At 38.7% G+C, this 15,596-nt stretch overlaps 1 protein-coding gene across 2 annotated transcripts in view; it reads right to left on the reverse strand.

The window, feature by feature from the left end:
• The window catches only part of SLC25A21 (solute carrier family 25 member 21), a 448,904-nt gene that overhangs the window by 45,290 nt on the left and 388,018 nt on the right, over positions 1–15,596 (reverse strand). For both annotated transcript variants that reach the window (XM_074328168.1, XM_019749157.2), the window contains one exon: positions 545–611. In XM_074328168.1, the coding sequence (XP_074184269.1) occupies positions 545–611 (67 nt within the window). The remainder of the gene's footprint in view (positions 1–544; positions 612–15,596) is intronic.

Genomic DNA, 15,596 nt, shown 5'->3' on the forward strand with positions numbered 1-15,596 from the left:
AGAATAGACAATTTTAACAGAGGAGATGGGGGGGTGGGGTGAATGAAGTTAGCAGCCAAATAAATGTGTTACATGTGACTCACATACAAGGACAGAGAGAGTATTAGTTTGCTCTGTTGATAAAATTAGAATGATTTAGGGAGAAAGACTTTTCTCCCTCTCCTCTCTCCTCTCGTTTCCCATTCTCTTTCTTTAATAATTATTGCTCCAAAGGAAAATGTATGAATTGCTCTGAAAAAAAGTCCAAGCTATTTTGTGGTTGCTGTGTTTTGATTACATGGATTTCATTCACTACTGTGCTTTTTATACAGTTTCTTCATTAGAAGGAAGTGCCTTTACCAGAAAAAAAAAATCCACAAACCAATATTTGAGAGATTGATCAAGTCTAATTACAATAAAAATCATGCAAGAATTTCTGCATTTAAAACCTTAGTATATTATGTTTAATTCACATTAATGTCCCATAGGTTGTTGTGGGATGTTTTAACGCTGAAGCTATCACTGTAGTCTATTTTCACTTGGTGGGAAGGCATACACTACCTACCTTCACTGCTCTTTTTGGTGTTTCAACCAAGATGGGTGGTAGAATTCCTTTGTAAAAACCAAACAACCTGTTGGAGAAATAAAAGTAAGGGAATTAGAAAATAGGTAATTCTGCCTTTGTTTATAGATAAAGCAACTAATCTTAAAGTATTCCCAATAATTCAATGTAGCACACCAGTTATGAAGTCCTCCTTTGCTTTAATTCTCAAGCAGAGAGATTATGAATAATGAATACTACATTTATTAGCATTATTCAGAAGAAGAATAAATGATACTGAGACTGGAATCCCTTAGGTAAGTTGTGAAACACAACCATCTTTACCTTAAAGATGAAGTTGATCCTCCTCACTCTAAGGAATCTTTTTTTTTAAAATTAACTAATTAAAATAATTTTTTAATTTTTCAATTACCGTTATCATGCAATATTATATTAGTTTCAGGTGTATAATATAGTGATTAGACATTTATTTATATAAGTTACAAAGTGATCACCTTGATAAATCTACATCGTACAATATTGTTATAATATTATTGACTATATTCTTCATGCTATACTTTACATCCCCATGACTATTTTGTAACTACCAATTTGTACATCTTAATCCCTTCACCTTTTTCACCCATTCCCCTAACCCCCTACCATCTGGCAACCATCAAAATGTTCTCTGTAACTATGAGTCTGTATCTGTTTTGTTTTTGTTTGTTTATTTTGTTCTTTAGATTTCCCTTATAAATGAAATCATATGGCATTTGTCTTTCTCTGATTTACTCTACTCAACACAATACCCTCTAGGCCCATCCATGCTGTTGCAGATGGCAAGATTTCATTCTTTTTTATGGCTGAGTAATATTCTATTGTATATATGTATTACCACTTCTTTATCCATTTATCCACTGATGGACACCCAGGTTGCCTCCACATCCTGGCTATTGTAAACAATGTTGCAATGAACATATGGATGCACATGTCCCCTTGAAGTAGTGCTTTGGGTTTCTTTGGATAAATACCCTGAAGTGGGATTACTGGGTCCTTCATTGTCTCTGTCTCTTGCCTTTGATTTAAAGTTTATTTTGTCCAGTATAAATATTGCTACCCCAGTTTTTTTCTTTTTTCCATTTTTATGAAATATTTTTTTCCATCCTTTCACTTTTAGTCTGTGTGTGTGTCTTTGGATCTGAAGTGAGTCTCTTGTAGGCAGCATATGTACGGGTTTTTCTTTCTTATCCATTCAGCCACCCTGTGTCTTTTGATTGGAACATTTAATCCATTTACATAGAAAGTAATTGTTACTAGACATGTAGTTATTGCCATTTTACTATTCATGTTTTTTACTTTTTTTCATCCTATCAGTCTTGATATGGCTTCTTCTGTATATCCTCAGTTATAGGACTTCTGTTCAGCTGGATTTCAGGTGATTCTCAGTGATGGTTGTTCTGTAGTTCAGGTGTAATTTTGAGATGGTCATGAGAGCAGGCAAGCACAGCATTTACCTAATCCACCATTTTAACTGGAAATCGTCACAAGAAATCTTGAACTTATTTATTCTGTTATGTGGTAGGTAGCTTCAAGCTGTCTATAGTCTTATATTTCCATCCTTGTGGTAACCAAATGAGGTTAGGGCTTATCCCTGAGCCCACTAGATTAAAAGATTCTGAGGCTAACAAGATGATGAAATCTCAATTTTAGCTTTACTAATACCAGGGAACTAACAAGCTCTACGGCTATGGAACGAGGGCTCCTGGTTCTGTCCTGAATTAGTTATAATTTTTTAACTTCCTTAATGGAGATGGAAGAAGGGACGTATGTTGCTGACAGAAGAAATGTCACACTCTTTTGCTGATAGGCAATTTCACAGGGCCTGGGTCTCCTATTGTTGCCAATGTTGAGGCACTTGTCACATATTCAGATGTTTGTACAAAAAACCCAAAAGAATGAGTGAAAATGCTTATGATAAGATTTATAAAAAGTCACCACTTATTTCATATTAGATTTTGACATTGAAAATTTAAAATTTTTCTGACGTGGAATCCATATGTGTGTGTGTGTGTGTGTGTGTGTGTGTGTGTGTGTATATAATGCGTACATGTATATATACATACATATATACATATACATATATATATATATATATATATATATATATATATATATGCCATACCCTCATTTTAAACCTGAAAGTACATAAATAGAAGAGAATGTTCTACATTATTTTCTGAGATAATCAGTTTTCCTGGTGGACCCATAAGTGACTACAGATAAAGGCAGGGCTCAGGGTACCTGTTTTAGGATGCCCATTTTACACGGGGCTAGAGATCCTTTGATTGATCCCTCAAGCTTCACTCCAACTCCTTTAAATTGGATTCTGCTTCTCGCTTTGCTTCCGGAACCAGAAAGTTCGATGTTTATTCAGATTAAAGCACTGTGCCACCCAATCCAATGCGGTGACCTTGTGTTCTTTCTTGATTCATTGGCTTACACAGCACCCTTCAGTGAGGGTAGCCAAGGGCTGGTCTTACAGCTTCTAAGTTATTAGTTCCTTGAAGGCTGGGTGTGTTAGAGTGCTTATCCCAGAATCATTTTTTTTTGGTGTGTGTGTGTATATGAAACCAGGACACAAATATTTGTTAAGTATAGGTATTTCATGAAGAGGAAGAAAAGAATCAAGTGATCCCTTGATATGGGTTTACTGTGCTCACTATTTTTCACTTAATGGATAGTACTAGCGTTATGAATAGGAAGTAAAGCAGACATGTGATTTGAAGAACTGCGGGAATTTACACATTCCCCCCACCTCTTTTCCATTCCAATTTCAACTACTGATGCCTGAAATTCACTTGTAAAATTTTTTTTTTTTTTTAAAGAATTTATTGGGGAAGGGGAACAGGACTTTATTGGGGAACAGTGTGTACTTCCAGGACTTTTTTCCAAGTCAAGTCGTTGTCCTTTCAATCTTAGTTGTGGAGGGTGCCGTTCAGCTTCAAGTTGTTGTCCTTTCAGTCTTAGCTATGGAGGGCGCAGGTCAGTTCCAGGTCCAGTTGCCGTTTCTAGTTGTAGTGGGCACAGCCCACCATCCCTTGTGGGAGTCGAACTGGCAACCTTGTGGTTGAGAGGATGCACTCCAACCAACTGAGCCATCCTGGAGCTCAGTGGCAGCTCAGCTCAAGGTGCCGTGTTCAATCTTTAGTTGCAGGGGGCGCTGCCCACCATCCCTTGCAGGACTCAAGGAGTTGAACTGGCAACATTGTGGTTGAGAGCCCACTGGCCCATGTGGGAATCGAACCGGCAGCCTTCGGAGTTAGGAGCATGGAGTTCTAACCGCCTGCGCCACCGGGCCGTCCCCACTTATAAAATTTAAATACCACCATTGCTTACCATTTAAATTTCGTTATAAATTAATTATTACCTAATTTTCAGCATGAGAATGACTAAGCATAGGTTTGGTCTTCCCAAAAGATAAATGTGATTTTCCAGAATAGAAGTTCTATATTTATAATGAAAGACATTATTAGTTCTCTTCTTTCTGTGCTGATTTTTCCATATCCAGAAGGTTATGCCTGGTTGTGGGGGGAAGAATTAAAAACATTTTTATAAGTAAAGCTTCCAGAATAGAGGGTCCCAGTTAACAGAGATACTTGAAATCCCATATGATGAAGAAAGGTCGTAGAGAGAAACATAATAACATGGTGGATCTCTTGGAAGGTAAGCATGTAGGAAAGAGACTAGACTTTTTTGTTGTTGTTGTTGATTTCCAGGTGGGAGAACTAGGATCAACAGGTGGAAGCAATAAGGAAAGATGCATTTTTTTTTTTGGTCCCAGTAGGAGCTTAATATTATGTTGGTGCAAAAATAATTGTGGTTTAAAAGGTTAAAAATAATTGCAAAAACTGCAATTACTTTTGCACCAACCTAATACAAGGAAGTACTCCTAAGAGTCAGAACTACGTAGAGATAGAAAGGGCCCTCTTGAAAAGCAGTGAGTGCCCATTTATTAGGTATGAGTTGCAGCAATCTGGATGACCATTTGTCATGGATGCCAGAAATAGGATATATATAGTAATGGATGGACTTCCTGGCCCTGAAGTTTGGTCTCCTCCTCCTCTATATCATTCTAAGAAAAAGAACAGGAGGACATGGAAAGTGCTTTTCTGAAGAGACAAAGTCTGCCTTACTTCAAACTTTTGCCTAAAGGAGAGCACTGCTGCTCTGGAGGACAGAAGTCTTATAAGTAACACAGAAGGTCTTCATTTTAAAAATGATGGGAGAAGAAATTCAAAAGAGGTGGAAAGCAGGAGGGAAGAGAGACAGCTGGAAGAACCATAAGGATTTAATCTGAAAAGATCTGGGAGGTCCAGAGCGCTCTGCTTCATGTTGGCAATGCTTCCTTGATGCACCCTCCTTCCCTTCTCCCTACTCGGTTCCTTTCATGTGCTGTCATCTCCCCACCATTGCCTCAGTCATCCCACCATCCTGAAGTTTCTAACAGTCAGTGAACAGTGATAAGGGGAAATTCTCAAGGACCATAGGTAGTCTCTGTTGGCCAGTGGGAAGCTAGAACTGTCTACTTCCTTGCAATGTATTCACAGATACCCATGCAGTTGTGGACATCTATGGAGTAGTCAGGCCAGCACTTCCTCTGTTGAGAACTGCCCCACCAATTTTTTTAAGCCACTAGAACCGACATATTAGTACAATGATACTGTTTGTAGGCAGCGGGTGATTGAGCACATCACCAAATGGATCCTAATGGTATTGTGTCTCTTTGCCCCAGTCAATCTGACCCAAGCTAGACCTAGAAGAGTTTTTCTCCAGGATTTTGGAATTAGAGCTGAAAAGGTCAGTCTCACTCTGTTTGGTTGACGGTCTCACATCTAAAGCTGGAAAATCAACTGCAGCCATCTGTAATTTGGAGGAAGTTAGTGTGCACTGCTAAAAAAGGAGGAAGCTACCTTTCAGAGACACACAGAAGCAAGATGGAGAAGAGAAACTGGTATTGTGAATGTGACTCTGCTGCCAGGCTTTCTGTAAGTCTAGTTACATCTCAACCCTTCTTGAATATTGGCATTTCCATTTGCTTTCGATTCTTTGAGACACCCAGTAACATTTATAATACATTCTTTTTTTTTTTCACTTAAATAAGTTTGAGTTGGGTTTATCACTTACAACCCAACGTTCTAGATCGAAGAAGTAAACAGTATGGCCTCTGTAACCAAAGTGGCTGCTGTAAGGCTCCAGTTCCATGCCCTCTCACATGAAGAGTCTTTTTGTTTGTTAATATGGGCCCTTGGGCCAATCAGAAGGGGCACACCCAACATTTGAGCAAGAGAACGTAGGCAAGGGCTCAAGCTATTTTTCTGACTTGATTAGATAACTACTGAAAGTTTTCCTAATGCAAAATATGATATACAGATTCCAAGAAACAAAAAGGAATTGTAATGTTTTGTGAAGGACATGTATTTTTGTTTGCTGAAGATCTGATGTTTATATCTACATGCACTGTTCATTCTGCCAAATTTTTCTGACTTCATGTAGATTTGACTTGAAATACAGAACATGTAGTTTACCAGGACAATGACTTGGGGAGTTAAGAGGTTTGTGACACACATATCAACATGCTTCATACTGCTTACTCCTCAAGAAAAAGATTGACACATTCTCTCTACTCCCTGGATCAATAGGAAATGGGACTCTAATGCTTATGTAGCATTAATGGCTGTTCTTTTCCCTGAAAAGAGAGTACAGCCCCAACTCTGATGTTAAGTTCTGACCCACATCAAGCCAATTCTCCAATTCTTTGGAAGAGGCACAAGAATCAATGCCAGACCTCTCATAACACTGTAGTATAAACTATATGGCAGCCCTCATATTTTGTTTCTCAAAGTTGTAACTTCTGCAAGTTGTGAGTTTGATTTTAAGTATCATATGTAGGAAAATGTTAACTGTATGTTTATAAACTTTTGTTGATATTGTTATAAGTAAGAATAGTCAAAATTTGTTGAATGCACACTAGTATGTACGAGCCACTCTATTAAGAATAAATATATGTAGGCATATGGACATTTGAATATCTCATTGAACTCTCACAACAATCCTTTGAAGTAAGTATGATTATGTTCTTCATTTCCCAGGTGAGACCTTCTATCACATCTTTGCCAAATAGGGTACAGGAATGCAAAGGAAGTTCCATTGTCTTCACGGTCCATGTCCATGAGCACTAGGTTATACTATATTGAAGCTTTTTTTTGAAATAAAACTATTTTTATAAACAGTTTCGGAAAAGTTATTTCTGTTGCAAAAATGTCTTGTCATGTCTTTATTTTAGTAGGAAGCATAAATGGCAACTACAAATCAGGTATCTAGTCCCATTTCCATTCAATTCTGTTTTAAAGTAATGTGAACCACTACCTGCATAACTGACAGATTTGGGCTGAGATTCGCAAGATCATTTTTTGCGAAAGCTATTGGGTTAACGATGAAATATTTTTTAATTGGATCAGAGTAAGAAAAAAGAAAGGTAGGCCCTAGGATCAACTTTCTTTCTGCCAGTATAACTTTTGCCCTTAAGAAGCACACCAGGATAATTCTGTCAGTGTGGGAGAAAGACAATGCTTTAGTAATATAAAACACATATTTAGTAATATGATAAAACACTGAGCTAGTAATACTAAATATTAAAGTACAAATTGTTATTATCCAGAAAGTCAGTGAGGAGCCCTGCTGGTTGCTCACCGAACAGACACCCTCCATACCCCATCTTTATTCCTTGGGGTGCAGGTAGTCACCATTCCCTGTGCTCAGGGAAGAAAGCCCTTCTCCAATCTAGGAGGGAAAGCAGAATTCTTCAAGCCAGTCATGGTGGTCCCATTCCCCTGCTAGTGAACCCATCACATGCATGGACATATGACCCAAACATAGCCCATGAAACCAGCATGAAGAAGGGATGTATGTTGCAAGTATTGGCTTTCCAGCCTAAGAAAAAGAGGCACATGGGAAGTCCCTGTTCTTTGCTAGATGTCCTAGCTACATGGGACACCTGTGTACTGCGGCCAAGTGGGATGTCATTGCCTACCAGCTGAGGATGGCCAGCAGAAAGATGGGAAGGACCTGGACCCTGGTGACTAAATTGACCAATCCTGTCATCCTACCTCCAAATTTCTGGTTATGGGAAATTGAAAATGAATCTTTACTATTTGAGCTGCTTTCAATGATGTCTTCTTTTAACCTACAGCTAAAAGCATTCTGCTACAAATAGGCTTTAACACCCCCATTTCTGAAAAAGTCTTAAATTGTAATTCTTAAATCATAATCATAGCGAAGATAAGTTGTTAAATGTAAAGCAAGACATTTAGAAGGAGACTGTGAGAACCGTTTTATTCTATTTGTTTTATTAGTTTCAGGTGTACAAAGCAACATAATAGTTAGACATTTACACGCCTCACAAAGTGATAACCCCCCGGCCCCAAGCTACTACCCCTCTGACATCTTACATGGCTGTTACAATACCACTATCTTCTTTATGCTGTACTGCAACTCCTGTGACTATAAGAAAAACATTTATATATATATATATATATATATATATATATATATATATATATAATTATACATATATAATTTTTTTTCTTATAGTTGACATACAATATTATTCTACTTAAGCTTCAGTCATACAACACATTGGTCAAGTGAGAACCATTTAAAAAATAGTTTTGGATTATTTCTCTCAGGAGCCCATCACACATTAAAATCCTATTCCCTTTAGGACGATTACCTATGAGAGAACCCCATACCACAAATGGAATGTGGAGATGCTCACAAGCAAACATGAGGATGAGGTCGTAGGTCTCTAAAGCCATTAGATCCCAATGGTTTATATACTAACGAGAGTTGTTATTCAGGAATGTAAGTAGGCAGAGTACTACAATAGTGGATCACATTTGTTTTTAATTGTATAATCAAAACAGGCCTTGTATTACTTATGTACATCTATAAAATGAAGATCAAAACTGCATTGCACGTGTTTTCTCAAAGACGCAGCTCACACGTAGCTTATTTGAAATACAGATTTGTGCCAAATCCCACAAAATAATTTTACACCTCATTTTCCCTCATCTCCATTTTAAAGTGTGAAGCTATTTAGCATATTGGGTGGCTCCAAGATCACAGGCCCACCAATGAAAAGATGTTGATTGTATGAAGCAAGGAAATGTGGCATTTCCTTTGAGTTCTAGTTTGTGTCCCATCTTGGAGGTTCATTTACAGCAAGTCAAACCCTTGAAGAAGCCTTCCTGCTTTTTCTCATTAGTAGGGTTCAATTTTAGGTTATCCTTGTTTAAGGTCCAAATGTTAGAGGCCCAAAGAGACCAGACAGATCCTTAATGAAACATCTTGTACCTGAAAACATCTTTAGTCCACTTGGATGGCTGAAACAAAGTTACTTGCTTTGAGTCAGCTACTGAAATCTGAAGACTTTGTGGTAAATAGTGGTAAATAGACAAGAGAGGGCTTAACATTCTCAAAACTTGACTCAGGTAAAGAAACTAAAAAGGAGTGGAAGAATCACATGCCCCGTTCACCCCTCCTTTTTCTCCTCTGAGTCACCTCCTTGTTGGTTTTGCTGTTATTTTCTAATTTAGTATGGAGAAAATGTTTGTTTGGAAGTCATTCCTACAGTAGAGTCGGACTGCTCTTCCAGGCAGGCTGGGACATTTCAGAGCGGCTGGGCTGGTCAGCAGGGTTCTGGAGTTAGGAGCAGTTGGCAACGCCAAACCTTTCCTTCTTTGCAGCCCCAAAGGGGAAGGGAAACTTCAGCTGCTTCACAACTGACCTTTAGAAGGAGTCCTATCCTGTTGCCCATCAGAAAGGTTATAAAACTCAGCTGATAGGTCACTGTGGACTCAGTATAAGGAGACCATGAATAAATTATATTCCCACCTAAGAGAGGAAAAGATCAATGTACACCCAAATCTGCTGGCCATGGAAACTGAGGCTTTCCCTGATTGTTAGAGATGCAGGGCTTTGGGGCCCAAACTGCTGAAAGTCATAACCTCAATCCAGCAACCATCACACTGAATGCCAGTATTGAGGTGCACATCATCCAAGTCTGAAAAGGCCAATTAAAGAAATGATTTCCAAGTTGCAAAGCCATTTTCCAAGCCACCTGCAGCACACTCATGCAGCATGAGAAGGATGCTTTCACCTGGATCTCACTTCTTTGCCAAAAACCTGGCATTCAGCAAGCGTCCAGAGCAGCAATAATACTCACCGGTGAAGCATGAAATAGGAGCGACAGGGAAAGTGACACCAGATCTCCAGTTGGGGAAATTGGAGAGCATTAACACGCCTGTGTACCTAACAGAGCACAATTACTACATTTTACTTTGTTTCAACAGTCAGGACCTAAATGAACATCACCATTCAGTTCTGTTCTGGGCAATGGTCCAAGCTCATCTTGGTACAGTTGATTTTGAAGGCTTACAGTCAATCACATCTTCACAAATTTGTTCTTCTTTCAGGCTTCAGGCATCCTCCTGATTTCCATTTCTTGTTTGGAAGCCTTGAGTCATCTGTTCTGGCAACATGACCAACCCAAATCAGTCATTTTCTCCAAATTACATTGAAATAGGGATCTTGCTAGTTTGTTTTCTTCCTCTTCTTTCTTTCACATAATTTTCCCTTTAAGGATCTAATACAAAGCTGACCGACGGCATACAATATCCTCTTTCTTCTGCTGTTGTCAAATCCAAGTTTCTTACCCATACGCTGTAGGTCTGTAATTAAAACAATGAGGACGGCACTCAGCCTGGGGTTATGAGTGCACAACTTCCAATGCACGGGCTGTGCATCCCGGGGCAGAATCCTGGCCCTGACACCACACCTTTAAGGCATTATTCTGACATCACTTACACTGGTTCCCAGAATCCAAATGCAAGAGTGGGGTTTCATGGCTCTGCTATTTGAATTATGTAGAATCTGCAATCACATGCATCTTAGGGGCATTTTCATTTAGGCAGAGGAGAGAGGGGAAGCTATGTATCCTTTCAGGGAGAGGAAAAAACAGCTTAACAAGAGTAAGTGACACAGATTCTTCTTTTAAAAGCATCGACTGCACTTCAAGGAAGTGCAATGTAATTAAAGTTTCAGCAAACATTCTAACATAAAACTAACAACAGGTTCCCCTGCTTCAACTCATATCAAGTCTTCAGGCACAAACAATATAGTTATAATTTTTCATTACAGAGAATTAATTAAGTTTTTGCATATGGTCCTTGGCTGTATTTGTTACCCCAAACCATACCGATTTCATTATATACTGCATGGAGGAATTCTTTAAAGTTTTCCTGAACACACATTTTTAACTGAAGTTTCAGTATGATTTTGCCATGACAATTAAACTTCGTTGATGTGTCTAAAATAAACTACAACGTTGATTTTCTAAGATACAGAAAAGTTAGTTTAGCTGTCAGTATCACTTAGAAGGTAGGTCCATGGCTCCATTCCCTGGAAAGTTGGCAGGGTCCTCGATGCACTAAACATATTACACAGTTCAGCCCAAGGAAGGCATTAGCGTCATATAAGAACCAGAACCCTGATGGAAAATGCTAAGGAAAGAAAAAAAGCAAAAAGAGATATTCAAGAAGCAGCTAAAGTGGTAAATAATATGGGTAGAATGTGGTGTTAACTGTTCCATTAATCTATAAGTGAAGAGATTTATTTAGAACTAACTATGCAAAAAGTGTATTAATTTTCAGTGACGGTAGATTACCTTATAAAGATGAACACATTTCCACTAGAAAATAAGAAGCACGTAAGAGCAGCCGTCTGCTCATGTGGTTGGCAACTTTGAGGAATAGGACTCAAAAAGAAAAAGAAAACAAAAACTAAATAACACAACTTCTTGGTCTGACACTGAATGAAAGCCAGGAGAGAGGACCTGATCAAAAAGTCCGTCACCAGCTAGCTCCCAGCCAGCTCTCTGATAAACAAGTCCCGCTGAAGGAATTCTTTGCTCCGTTCTAGCCACCCCCATCCTCTCACCCATCCCCTTTGTCTTACTTCCTCTGTTTCTAATTTTTGTTTCTCCCATTCATAAAGTAACTATCATTCATTTCTTCACTCACTCATTCACTCAATATGCTTTGTTCCAAGCTCTAGTCTAAACTCCTTTTGCTAGGGTCAGATGTTCATATAGGAGTCCCATTAAATCCAAATCCTCTAAGATAGTTTTCTCCAAGAAGCCTTCTCTGAGCTGGTGGATAATATCCTGATATTGTACCTGCCTGCAATACTTGACCAAGACGTTGCCTTTCATATTACAGTATGTGTTTAGCACATAGTAACATTCAGATAACATTATATTGAATACTTATATTCAAATAAGAAATGTATATACTTATGCATATGCAGCTGTACATGTACATACTCACATATGTATAGAGATCCATCCATATACACAGACATGACTCAGTATCCATATTAATAGTCTGAATGACTTGCATATTTTTAACTGAGTAGAGTATGTACTATTCTCATGATTACCATATATTAATCCAGGTTACCAATTGCTTGACAATGGCCACAACTGTTCTTTATCATCACCCTCTCGCATTTAGCATTATTTCGATGCTACCTGTCAGTAAAGGTAACCTGTGTAGGGGGCAGGAGTGTGGGCTCTGGAGCCACACTCTTTGGGTTTGAATTCTGGCTTAACTATGTGTTAGCTGTTTACCTACCATGAAAAACTGCTGGTACAATAGGTAAGCAAATTAATTCCAAAGTATTACTGTCAGAATAGACTACAGATGTGTGTGCTTTTTTTTTTTTTTAGTGTCAGCTCTCTCAACAAGTGCTTATGGAAATTAGTTAGTACATTATTGTATAAGTAACATGATTTAATAGCTTGACCTTGCTGCAGAGCTATACATGACCACAGCTGGCGCAGAAAGCCTTAGAATTCAGAGATGTCCTTCAGAAATGGAACCTTACCCAAGTGTGTGACCCAGTGCGTTAGGAATTCACACCCTGTTATGGAATTCTGCTACGACCAATTCATACATGTTTGAAACCAAAGGTGTTGTGCACTAGTGCACTGAACAGGCTACTCCCAAAGTATTAATATACAAGTCACATTTGGAAACGGATTAACTCTTTCCCCACGCCAGTTACCACAGTGGGCTCCAAATTAATTTCTTGAGGTGCCCCCTAGTGGACTTCTGATGGAATTGAGTCTATTGAGAGATTTTAGAAACAAAAAAAGTGCCATCATTGTGCTAAATGTTTTACAACTATTATCCCATTCCGTTTTTACACGAAATAGATACCACTCTTCCCATTTTATAGACAAGAATGCCAAGACTCAAAGAACTTAAGCGACTTTCTTACTAATCAAACAGCTGGTAAGTGGTGAAGTTGGGGTAAGAACCCAAGTCTACTTGACTCCAAAACCTCTGCTCTTGAATGCTGTGCTTGACTCCTGTGTTCTGAGAGAGAGAGAGAGAGAGAGAGAGAGAGAGAGAGAGAGAGAGATCCACTGAGAAACATTTTTCTACCTCCTGGCTCTAGCACTCCTTCTGTGGTCACTCGTGTTCAGGCGCCTGGCTCTGCTTATTTCTGGGATGGGCTAAAATGCTGGTTTTTGAATGGAGGAACAGCTGGCCAGGGCTTGTAGCCCCTTTTGTCATCTACAGTGCCTGAGTTCTTATTTAATCGATTAAAACACAAGTTAAATGGAGAGTCACCAAGCTTTCTGGATTTAACAAGTCAAAGTCGTATATGTACTTTATGGACTTCTGGGTCACTTTGAAAAATAGTTTCCTTCATAACACATTATGATCAAAGAATACTTAAGGAGTATTTTCCGACCTAGCTCCTGCAGTCAATGTCCTAGAAAACCACAAACTGGATAAGTTATGTAGAATTCAAGACATTTGAAAAAATGCAGCAGATATCCCTGGGACTTAGTTTCCCGTCTATATCTCCCTGGTGATAAGATCCAGTCCTATTAGTTTGATTACCATCCAAATGCTGATAGCTGTCCTACATCTCCAGTTCATCCAGCTACCTACTCAACTACTCAACATCTCCACTTCAATGTCTAATTGGCGTGTTATAATTAGCATGTTCAAGATGAACTCCTGATTATCCCTCCACAAACTTTCTCCACCCATGATACTCTCCAGATCAGTTAATGGCAACTCCATCTTTGCAGTCACTCAGGCCAGACACCTTGAAAGCAGACTCGTATATTTGAGTTCTCTCTTTCTCTTATTCATCTCTGTTACCCTGGTCCAAACCCTGATCAAATCTCTCTTGAAGCATTGTGATAACCATTGTAATTCATCCTCACTTTCCTCCGCTTTCTAGTCTAGAGCGTACCCACTTTTTGAGCCCCAGACTGCTAATTGCAGTTGTGCTCCATGAAACTGAGAAGCTACAGGTATTACTATCGGTCACTGCTGAATGGGGTACCACGTCACATCCCCCCAATACCAATTAGAGAAACTTCGTTCTTACTTCTTGGTTTCCTCTTTGGTTTATTTAAGAACAACACTGAGCCATGCCAGAAAGATTATTATCTTGCCCATGTCTTTTCAAAAGAGATTAATATTTCATTCCACCTCTGTCTATCAAGACTAGCAGAAATCTTGGTTGGCATAAAGCATGTTTTGACTGTTTAAACACAAGAACAAAATTTAAATGAGGGCACTTTTCTGTCATTCTGCTAACAGTCATGCACTTTGCAGAACAGGTACAACAGGAAGTAGCCTCTGCTGTAAAGCAAGCAGGACCACACCCACACCTATTTGAGCTGAAAAATGTAGGAAAATACTTTCCTTATGCTTTACAGAATGAACCAGCAAAGAAGTCAGGCTTCCCTGGGGTTCTGCAGGTGACTGAGTTTTAGAGAAGCAACACTGCAAGGAAAGTGTCCCTACAGATCTAACTTCTAAATTGATTACTTATTTGAAGAAAAAAGACCTGTGAATTACTGACTAATCTTGGTGTTTACACTTCCCACCAAAGCCACTAACTGCTTGGAGCTCTTCTAGCCCAAGGAGTTCCACGTCCCTCACATACAGTTTGTATTTTTAGTTACCATTTAGTTATCAGTTTCAGGACCACTCACTTATTTATCAGCAAGTATTTCTTGAGCTAATATATACCTGGTATGAATTACCAACAGTACATCTAATTTGGTCATTGCAATAGCAAACATGCTATAATTTTGTCAATTATCAAGTCCATAAGTTTCAGAGACCCAGCCACAATATTTCATTAATCTGTATAATTTGTCCATGAGTATATTTTCCCCCCTATTTTTCAAGGAATATTGAGTAATGGAAAGATTACATTTGTTTTTAGTATCTCAGGCAAGAAATTGAGCGCCTGAAGATTAATTTGGATTCCATATTTGGAGCTTGAATTTTTTTCTTCAGTAAATTTATCCATTCATTCATTCAACATATAACTGAGTGTCTGCTGTGCTCCAGTCATGGTTCTCTGGGTTAGAGATAAAGCAGTGAAAAGGTCAGACACATTTCTTAATACTCATAGAGCCTAGAAACTAATCAGGGAGCCAGACAACGAGCGGGAAACAAACAAATAAAAAGATGCCAGACCCCCATAACTCATCATTAGGGAAATGCAAATCAAAACCACAGTGAGATACCACTTCATACCACTAGGATGGCCATTATCAAAAAGCCCTGAAAAGACAAGTGTTAGGGAGGATGTGTAGTAGTTGGAACTTTTGTGCATTGCTGGTGGGAATGTAAAATGGTGCAGCTCTGTGGAGAACAGTATGGTGAATCTTAAAAAAAAACTAAACATAGATTTACCACATATGATCCAGCAATTCTACTTCTGGATCTATGCCCAAAAGAATTGAAAGCAGGGACTGAAACAGATATTTGTACACCAGTGTTCATAGCAGCATTATTTACAACAGCCCAAAGGTGAAAACAACCCAAGTATCCATCAACAGATGAATGGGTAAACAAAATTAATATATACATACAATGCAATGTTACTCAACCTTAAAAAGGAAGAAAATTCTGAT

The sequence above is a fragment of the Rhinolophus sinicus genome, linkage group LG03 (genome assembly GCF_036562045.2).
Source record: "Rhinolophus sinicus isolate RSC01 linkage group LG03, ASM3656204v1, whole genome shotgun sequence".
NCBI lineage: Eukaryota > Metazoa > Chordata > Mammalia > Chiroptera > Rhinolophidae > Rhinolophus > Rhinolophus sinicus.